The 10818-nt window shown below is 32.6% G+C and overlaps 1 protein-coding gene across 1 annotated transcript; it reads right to left on the bottom strand.

Moving 5' to 3' along the window:
• Positions 1 to 3905: 3905 nt before the first annotated feature.
• LOC131056648 (disease resistance protein RPV1) lies at positions 3906 to 8820 on the bottom strand. Its single transcript, XM_057990946.2, has 8 exons — positions 8440 to 8820; positions 8226 to 8345; positions 7806 to 8119; positions 7536 to 7681; positions 6152 to 7242; positions 5745 to 6014; positions 4876 to 5631; positions 3906 to 4729 (listed from the first exon to the last, which is right to left on the bottom strand). The coding sequence occupies exons 1-8, from the start codon at positions 8596 to 8598 to the stop codon at positions 4103 to 4105; spliced, it is 3483 nt and encodes a 1160-aa protein (XP_057846929.2). The 5' UTR covers positions 8599 to 8820; the 3' UTR covers positions 3906 to 4102.
• Between the last annotated feature and the right edge of the window lie 1998 nt (positions 8821 to 10818).

Here is a 10818-nt window from a genome sequence, read left to right as displayed (position 1 = left end):
GCATTGTGTTATAATGTATAATATATTTTATATTATAATAAATTATAATATATTATATACAATATTATAATAATAATATATAATATATTATAATATGTTATATTTTTCATTCTTTTTTGAAAATGCTCAATAAAATAGATATCCATTTCTAGCGGATATCTGTTACTAAGATATATCCATTTAGGTTTGGGCTTTACCATGGCAACATGTACTTTCTCCCAACCCAAGTAAAATGTCAAATTAGTTTTTTGCATTTTTGGACGAAGAAAAAATGCATTTTTTTTCACATCGCCACTTTTTGGCCTACCGTAATCCTACACATACCCAAATGGTAAGCCGTGAGAAGGTAAATAAAGCAATAAATATGGTAGTGAAATATTTGTCAACTATTTAACTTTCCTAAATAACATTTAATTGTCATGTTTGTAACAAGCCTTGCCAATGGCTATTATGATGATCCCTTTATTGATAAGCTCTATGTTCAATGCACTTTTGGAGAACATCTTTTCAGTTGCAACATTATGATCAAGCTAGAAGATGTCTCTTGAAGGTCATCACATTTCTATCTTTACACAGTCTATAATTTGGGTGGCCCTTGGAGATTATCTATAATACACAATAGATTAACCTCGTTAAATTCATTGTGGTATCTATTAAGTACAATATTGATCTTGAAGGTATCACAGACCATTAAAAGTATTTTTTCTTGTTACATAAAGATCATAGAATGTGATTGTGCATTATCCTAGATAATAATATTTGAATATTTGTCGTATTAGTTTTTGGTGAATATTAAGGTTCTTCTTGGATTAGTTGATATTAATATTCCTAATATTTTCTTACATGGGATATTTACAATGATAGTTAATCCTTTATTACTTTTATCCATTTTATAAAAGCTAACTCAAAAGGTCCAGATATACTTTACTAATTTATTGGGATAGTCATTGCATGATTGTTGCCATGTAAAATTTTGGAGTTGAGATTCTATAAGGATTGATATGTATATCTATTACAATCATTCTCAAAATATGAAGGGTTGAGAAATATGATAAGCATATCCTTTTATTTTAATTCTCAATCCATTTTTAACTATTTCAAATTTTTTGTTTGGAAACTTAATTTATCATATTTTCTTATGGCATCTATTAATTATGGTTTATCAACTCTTTACTAATTAGAAACAAACATTTAGAGTTTTGTTGGAGATAAATTTGAAGGATTAGGTCAAGTTTAGAAGCGTTAATGTCTAAAGGGAAGCAATAGAAATGTGAAGACTTGGTAGTCATTTTGTGGATTTAAAATTAACATTCTATTTGATAAAGATTCCATTGCCTCCTTTATTGTAAGAGGATTTGTGGTATTAACTACTTGTCCATAGAATGTTAATGGTAAAACATTTTTATTTATTTTTATGTTGGAAAGAAATGAGTATGTAGGAAGCATTCTGATGATAACTTTAATATTAAGTATCTCTCAATTTAATAGAAACATTTTTTATACATAAGAAATGAAATATTATACTCTTGGTGTCACTATAGGTGAGATAAAAGATGGTCAATCACAAGATGATCAATTTTAAATATTTCTAATATTCACTTAATATTCTATTAATTGGGCCCCACATATGCTTAGTATTGTATTTTGCAGGTAATGGACTATTCACTTATTATTCCATTACAAAATATTTTCAAAAAAACTCTACTAGATTAAGTTAAATAAATATACTCAATTTTATAAACCATTTAAAATCTTTCTTTATATACTATGTATTTTAATTATATTTTATGATAAAATTATTTAAATAAAATTGTATTATCATTAAATTAATTTTTATTATAAAAAATTATTTTACCTATAAAAATATATATCTCTTGATATTTTTACATATATTTTTTTAAAATATCAGTGTGCTTTTTGGTACTAACTTGAGTATTTTCAATACTTATTGTCTATTCTAGAAACAACATTAGAATCCTCAAAACTTTTCCTAGTTTTATCCTAAAGGTCAAACTAGTTGGAAATTGAGTTCATGAATTATTTTGTGCTAAAACCTTTTCTTAAGCAAATGATTGTTTGAGAATATTAATCCAAATTTCCTATTTAGTTCACCTAGATTTGACATATCTTCAAAAATATTATTTTTTTAACGTTTGGATAGGAACTCTTGGATTCTCTAGTATATCTAGTGATTTGCACTTACATAATTTTTGTTGAGATACTAATTTAATGTAATTATATTGTAGATGTAGATGTAGGTGAACAAATTTGCACCTTGTATTATTATGGTAATTCATCTTGTATGGTTGCCAAGTTTGACCAAATTCACCCTCTAAAAGGAGGGGCTCTCCCGCATGGGTGTTAATATGAATATAGTCAAAATGCCCATTCTGGATATGGCTTTAAAACCCCCTCCAAAAAGAGATCTAAAACACTTTCTCATGATGTTTTCAATCATCTATACCATCTTCAACCTCTTTTAATTGAAAATATTCCTCATCTTTAACTATTTCTTTTGTTTGTAACATTCATTCTCTTTCTAAAAGAGGAAAAATTAAAAAGAGATATTAATGGCTAAGAGTTTTTCTCACAACTATCATGATATCTTAAAAAAGCTAAATAGTCATAATTGTAGAATATCTAAGACTTAAACTCTTGTCCTTTGCAATCTGATTCTCTTTTAATTTTGGAACTATTGTTTGAGTTTTAGGTTTCTTTTGGACTTAGGGGTGTGACTTCACCAACTTTTTTTGGATATATGTAATAGAATCTTTTATAGAAATTAATATAAGACAATAATGGGAAATAAAAAAATTACATGCAAATTGCATTATAATGTCAAAAAAAAACTAAAAATTCAAGGTCATATGGTGACTTTTTTATTATTAAGAGATAAAACATTTTATCTTTTAAATAATTTGTTAGTATGATAATTACAAGATTTCCACAAATTAAAAATAAATTAAAAATCATATTATAACTTGAGAACCACAAAGCGTAAATCTAATTTCATCTCTTTAATGTATTAATTAAGTCTACAAATATGAAATAAATATTGTTATTTTTATTATCACAAAATAATGTAAAACATTTAAAAGTTAATGGGCCTTTTATCTGATGGCGAAGCTGAAAAGTTATGACATCATAAGAAATGAGGTCCGGACGAATTTGGTAGAATGAACACCCCTCAATCATTAGCTCTTAGCTAAAGAAGATGAATTGTCCTCTATTAAGAAAAATATTTAAAAAACATTTAAAAAATTATAAACATAATAAATAAATCAAATCATCCAATATATTTCGAAGCTCATCTTTTTAAAATATTAATTAAATATACAAATAAAAATATATACTTTTATCTACTTTATCATAAAACATTAAGAAATATTTAATTCCATCAAATATAATTCTAATTTAATAAAAAATTAAATACATCTGCCACTCAATAATCTATTCTGGCCTTACATTCAACTCTACCAAGAGAGTGCAAACTTTGTTGTAAAAGTGAGTCACATTAAGTTTATAGCTTGAATTAAATTTTCTTTTAACATACAAGTTATGGCGCTTTTATCAGAGCTTTGAAAGAACAACCATGGTTTTTTTGGCGATTGATCTTAAAATTAACCCTTTGTTTATACTTAAAATTAATATAAGTTAGCACCTTACCTATGAATCATTGGTTGGGGTTTACAATTACAGCAAAGAGACCCATGCCCCTTGCCAAGAAAAGTTTTTATAGCCCCCTGAGATTTTACACATGGCAGAGACAAGAAAAAGAATAATATCTGAAACAGAAAGTATAGACAATCGGTTGGTATAAAATTTCTATTTACCATTACAATGAAATAAACATGTCATTATTATTTGCACTAAAATTAAGGGGAGTTGTATTTTTACACCAACTATATAAATTGATGATTTAAATTGCACAAATTCCATTAGTCTCATAATAATACCAACTAGAGAGACACATAAAGACACACAATTCTCTCAAGCACTGCCAATGTTGATGCTTTTAACATCCCCACCGTTGCAAAATCAGGACGGATTATTCAGACATCAGCCTATCAAATCAACCTTCCCGAACAAAAAATACTGCTGCTTAGAATTTATAAATATCTAGAGTGGAGAAGAGTTTGTTGAACCCACCTCCCTGGTCTCTCAATTCCTCTTCGTAATCATTTGGAAAACATTCACTTTGAAATTCCGCCCATTTTTTGTCTCTCTGCATTCTAACTCTCAATCCAAAAATACATGTGTGTAAAGAATGAATTACATACCTCGACTCAGATTGGAGTAGTGTATAGAGAGCATATGCAAATAGTCGGTTTGTTCTATTGTCGACAGGCATGCAAGCGCAAGTGCAATTGGGTATAAGCTTCATGAGATTTTGGTGGATATGCTCTTCACTCTGGCTGTCCACTGAATCCCCTGCCTCTGCATATACAATCTGGAACTTTTGCCCACCATTTCGGCTTTCCTCCATTCTCCTTTCAATTTCCTTCCTCACTATTTGTAAAGCACTGTTATTGCAATCTAAAGATAAATCACACATTGTCAACAACATACTCACTTCCACTTCCACTTCCTCTTCTTCTTCTTCCCCTGAAAAACAAGACCAAGACCAGTCTACCAATTGTCCACCATCACCATCCACGCCCACAAATCTGCTTCCACCATGAAATAGCGTATGCTCAACAGTGTGCAAGAACATGTCATCATCAACATCCTGAGAAATGCAACGGGAAAAGATATGAATTTAACAATTATAACCGCAAAAAAATGTCTTTCAAGATAAATGCTTAAACAATTAAGCTTCACTAAACAAGGAAAAGAAAAAATTTCGCCACATCATATCTTGTTGTTCATACTCACCCCAGGACCCTTCACAATCAAAGGGTAGCAATGTCCTATTTGTTTCCACCGCTGAATCAGTGACGGCGATTCATCTATACTTAGGAACAATAAACTTCTTGTCTCAACTAAGATGTCCACCGCCTCTTCATCCAATGATTTGCAAGATGATGCAACCAATATCATAAGTGAAGTTAAGGATCTAAACCCACCAGTGAGCGTCTTCAAATTGTTGCAACTACTAATTTTGAGAATTTTCAAAGACTTGAGCTGCCCAAATGATTCTGGAAGGAACTTTAAGTTGGAACAACTACTCATTTCCAGACTCTTCAAAGCAGATAGAGCACCAAAGCTTTTAGGTAATTCAACCAGTTTCTCACATTTCTGTAACGTAAGCATTTGCAAAGTGGATAGATTGTGGAAGTTGTCCGGCAAACAGGTCAACTCGCTGCATTCCCTCATATATAAAAATTGTAAAGATTTCAGTTGTCCGAAGGTGGGTGGAAGGCTGGCCAATTCAGTGCAACTGGATAAATCCAAGAATTGCAAGGCAGATAGGTTTTCAATGTTCTCTGGAAGTGTAGCGAGATTACTACATCCTTCTAGGTTCAATCCAATTAGAGGCTGTAACTGGCCAAAGCTTGTTGGAACCTTCACCAGTGCATGGCAGCCTTCTAATTTTAAGTATTCCAGAGAAGATAGGGTGTCAAAACTTTGAAGCAATGTAGGAATATTTGCAGAATATTTCAGAGACAATATTTGTAAAGATGCCGGCAGCTGCACATCATTTTCCAAATGATAAACAAAGGAAACAAATAAACTAATTTAGTAAAAACAGTATTATAAAGCTCAAAAGTATTAATCATTTTAGAAAGAGAAATGGCACTTGCCTTATCAACATTCTCACTATTTGCTCCTTCTGGCCCCGTTAAAACAGCAAGTCTTTTGAGTTGCTTGGGATGTATAGGCAAATTCCCATCAACACTTAAATATTTAAGACTTTCAAAACTGCGTTGGCATATTCCATTCACTTTAACGGAATTTGCGATTTTCAAAACTCTCAAAGAAGAGTGCATAATGTCTAGCCTTTCTGCTTCAATTTCTAATACATCACTATCCTTGGAATTGGAAATTGCAATCCCCTTTATTTTCTGCAATTTCTGTTAAAGTATTTCCAATTTAATTATCAGAACCGATTTTCAAATCTAATAGTCTATTTTAGAAAACTATAAACAAAATTAAACAACCGCTAACAAACAAATTAATAAAACAAATTTAAAACCTACACCAGATATACCTGCGTATCTTGTAGAGCATCCTTCAAAGATTCCACCTCCACTATTCTATCTTGTTTGGACAACCATCTTCCTCTTTCCTTTATTATATCGTGAACTCTCACCTTCCTTCCCGTGAGAAGAAACTGCGGCCTTTCCTCCTCAGTACCCCACACAATGGACCACCAATTTTCTTCATCGTCGTCAAAAGAGAGTTTCACAAGTGCCGCATCCAGAAGCACATCAAGTTGGCCCTTTCCAACAGCCGCACTGACTTTTCGTACGTCATATTTATCGAAAAAGCACACGATGTCTAAGAAGGCCTCCTTAGAAAGCTCATCCAAGCTTTTATATACTTCATCGACCACACGTTCAATTTCTCTACCAGCTGCTACGAAATCTTTGAGGAATTCCTTGAGAGACTTGAATTCTGAGGCCCTGGACAAATATTTTTTAAATTTGGGCCCAACTAACTCTACAAGTAAAGGAATCCCACCGCACATTTTCACAATTTCCTCCACATCTGTGCCGTTTATGCCTGGGGGAAGTGATGCGTTGGCACTGCCTAGAGCTATTTTAAATAAAAGTTTTTTGGAGGCCGAGGAGGTAAGCACGTCTACCTCATACGGAATGCGTTCAAAATTTACATCTTTTTGATCAAGCATGTCAGTCTGGTCAAGCTTTCTGGTGGTGACAAGAATCCTCATCCCATTGGGAAGGCAGGATAAATCAATTGGCAAAAGCTTAGCAAGGTTATTTGCTTCAAGGGCATTGTCAATAAACATGAATATGCGATCACCACCATGTTTTCTGAAAAACTCTGTTAACTGGTTTTGACCTTCCACGTAACTGTTCAGCATGATGTTCCCTTGGTCAAACAGCTCTCTCAATACCTGCTGCTGAAGCTGCTTGATGCCGTCGTTGGAAATATCCTGATCCATATCGAGTCTGCAGAATCTGTAGCCCTTAAGTTCGAGATTCTTGAAGACAGCAGAGGCCAGAGTTGTTTTCCCAATTCCTCCAAACCCGTAAATTACAACAGCTTTCTTTGAATCATCAATTGGATCCATTGTTAGAAGCTTAATTACTCTATCTCTTGCGACTTCTCTCCCAACTGAAAATTTCATCCAAGACAAACACACATGCCATGGTTCAGCTATAACACTACAAACAATAAGATAAAAATTGATGTACAAACTATAGCCCAAATGGCCATTTATAACCCATTATGCTCAATTAATTTAGTAACTCACTTCTGTCGCCTCCATACTAAAACATTTTTCTCGCTCCTCTACTTTAATCGATTACTAAATAAATAAATAAAAAATAAACAAAACTTAACTTTGTATAAAACCCACAGAAAATTTATAAACGGGGATACCATATCAGGTCAATCCAAAACAGTACCTGGTTTAGGATCTTGCCCCTGTGTTGGAGGAGGAAAATAAGGAGTGTTTCCGATCACAGCCCCAAGGGTGAGATCTGCATAGGTATTTCGTATCTGTGACTCAAGGTTTTGCAGATCCCCAGCATCCGCTGAAGCTTGAAAAATCCTAGAGTCATGAAAAATATGTCAACTTATTTACCGACAGAAAAGGTGAAGTGAAAAATCTTTCTTTCTACAAAAATTCTCTTCTGCTTACTCTACACAAGATGAAATGTTTATTAAACATTTACCTGTAGAACCTATGAGATTTCATTTGCGCAAGACACAGAACACACCCGTCAAAAATGAAATTAACTGCTTCATCAAGGCTCTTTTTTTCAACAGGGACAAGGTGATCTAATTGCTTCACGCGCCTTGCTAGAGCACATAACAATCTCAATATCTGAATACATTGGTCCCTATTATTGGAAAGTAGTTCGATTTGATCCAACAAATACCCCACCACGCATATCCCTGCCCCCAACAACTGGATCTGGGTGGCGCCTTTCAGAACCTCAATAACCACTTTCCGTGTTTCACGATTATAGGCAGACTTGAAGCACACCTGCTCGAAAAGGAACGAATATTCATCACCCTAAATTAAGAACCAATTTCTACGTGCAAAGTTTTAGGGACTAATTTTCAAAAACAAAATAGATCAAGTCCTATACCATGCAACGATTTCTCTCTGCACGCTTCGACATCTTCATCACTAAATCCTTGCCGAAGTTTTTGCAAGAATCAAGCGTAGAGGAACTACCAATTGGCTGTGTAGACGTGTTCTGTTGGACCTGCAAAATTTTGTAAAGTTTAGATTTATGTCCCAGTTGAATTTATCACCAACAAAAACTATAACAGCACAGAGACACAAGTCGTCTTTCATACTCTATCAATTTTAGCAGCGTTGGCTTGAAGACGTTCGTCAATGACAGAAATCAATTGGTCGAGATGAGTGAGATCTGACACCATTTCTTCAAGACGCCCCAAATCCATTGCAATCTCGTTTTCCGAGGAAGAAAACGCAGAGCAGCAACCATTACCCATTGCAAGAGAGTAAAGAGAAGACAGAAGCGGCAATGGTCAGTTGAAAACACTATTGGGTGTATTTAACACTAGAGAAATGCAGTGAGGAAAAATGTGGCAGGAGAGAAACCTAAATAGAAAAGAATGCAGGGAAAGAGTGAATTTGAGGGAAAATGTGTGGAGGAGAGAACACTAGCTAAACAGAGAAGTATGCAGGTATGTCTGAAATTGAGTGTGACATAGTGCGATACAGCTGGGGAATCTGTAGGTGATAGTAAAGAGAAACTGTGTGACAAGACTACACTAAATAAAAAAGCATATAGGTACGTGTGAATGTAGAAACGGAATAAAGAAGTACGCAGTTCGGTCCAAATTTGAGTGTGACATAAAGGAGGGAGATAACTGTGATACAGCTGGGGAATCTGTACGTGACAATGAACTAAACTGGTCCCAAGGAAAGAAAACTGAAGGAAAATACCTCGCGCTATCACTTTCTATTAAACCATTTTACATTTATAAACGGAATTAAATTAGTAGATTTTCTTCCATGTTTTAGCATTTGTATGAAAAAGAGATGAAATGGTTAAGTTGATTGTAAAATATATTTTAAATAATATTTTGGAAGGAATAATTTATACAAAGTAAAAAATGTATTTGTTTGTGGTAATTATTTATTTATAATGTAAATAGATTGATTTTGAAATGTAATAAAGTTAATAAAAATGAATGAAAGTGAAATTAAATTGTGAGTTGTTAAAAATGTTTTTGTAATACAAAATTTGTTTATAATGCATGCATATTGTTATCTTAACAGATCCATTATTTATTGTTGATAGTTGAGATATCTGTTTTACAACTCTCACAAATCAAAAACCATACAAAATTTAGTATTCTGAACTTCAATGATATGTATTCTTATTTATCCTCTATATTGTCCTCCAAAATCTTTTTGAATTTTCTAAACTAAAAGCATACAAATTCTTATTCAACCTACCCCATTGCATTAGCAAAAAAATGCCACATATTCAATCACATTTTGAAGAATCGAAAGAATAAATAAGTAAATCTAAAATTTCTCTTTATATTTTTGAGACACAAAAATAAGTCCATATAATGTCATCTTCCAAAACTTTTTTTTTTCCAATGTAATAAACTATGTTTTTCAATGAAATTAGATTTCCATAGTCCATCAAGATTGTTGTCTTTGTTTTCGGATTTCAATTGAGTAAATTTTTTTTACATCAACGTTTCGGATCATACTCAATGATCCATCATCGGGATGAGAGAGTTGTAGGATGAGAATGAATGCAATTGCAGACCAAGAAGGGATAAATAGATAGAGTTGGGGAAAGGGAAACAAGGACAATTTTTTTAACAATAACAAAAAACAAAAGAAGAATAAAAAATCACAATATAATGATAAATAAAAAATAAAAAATAAAATAAGAGACAAAGGAAAAGTAAAAAGAAAAAGGAAGAAGAATTGAAGGAGAAGGGAGCCAATAAATAACAAGAAAATAAAAATAAATTGAATAGGTAAATAAGAAAAAATAAGAAATAAGAATGAAGGGAAACAAAAAATTAAAAAACAAATCATAAGAGGATAAAAAATAAAAAATCATAGACATGAAATAAACAAAAAGCAAGCATATGAACAAATGCAACTAAAAATGTGTATGTGTGAAAACACACACACACACACACACACACACACACACATATAGATAGATAGATATACTTACCCCACACACACACATATATACATATGTATGTATGTATACAAATGAACAAATAAATAAGAATACATGCATGTACACATGTACAAAATCTATGAAAATGAACACACACACACAGATATATATATATATATATATATATAACAAAAAATAACATGAATAAATTACAGAAAAGAATGTACAAAAGAACAAATAAACTAAATATTGAAAATAAAAACAAAAAGAAGGAGAAATGATTTTATATATATACACAAGACAATCAAAAGAACCAAACAAAGAGAGGGAAGGGAGAGAGGGGGATGAAGGGCAAAAGGGAAACCTAGGGGATGCGAATGAGAGGAGACTACAAAAGAGGAAAGAAAAGGGAAATGAAGAGGGGGCGGGAAAAAAGGAACCTGAGAAAAGGGGCAAAAGAGAAGAGAGATTAAGGAGGGGGGAGGTTCAAGGGTTTCTAAGGGAGGATAAAAGAGGATGCCATGAGGAGTTCAAGTTCCAACCTTCGTCG

Source organism: Cryptomeria japonica, chromosome 5 (assembly GCF_030272615.1).
Source record: "Cryptomeria japonica chromosome 5, Sugi_1.0, whole genome shotgun sequence".
Taxonomy (NCBI): Eukaryota; Viridiplantae; Streptophyta; class Pinopsida; order Cupressales; family Cupressaceae; genus Cryptomeria; species Cryptomeria japonica.
The sequence above is the reverse complement of the archived record's forward strand: the minus strand, read 5'-3'. Positions and strand labels throughout refer to the sequence as shown.

Bases quoted from the DNA above. Each gene is read 5' to 3' on its own strand.
- LOC131056648 (XM_057990946.2), bottom strand. From the start codon at position 8,598: ATGGGTAATGGTTGCTGCTCTGCGTTTTCTTCCTCGGAAAACGAGATT. The intron at 7,243-7,535 runs GTACTGTTTTGG...TGAAATTTTCAG, and splicing joins GGGGCAAGATCCTAAACCAG to TTGGGAGAGAAGTCGCAAGA. The intron at 5,632-5,744 runs GCAAGTGCCATT...AATGATGTGCAG, and splicing joins ATAGTGAGAATGTTGATAAG to CTGCCGGCATCTTTACAAAT.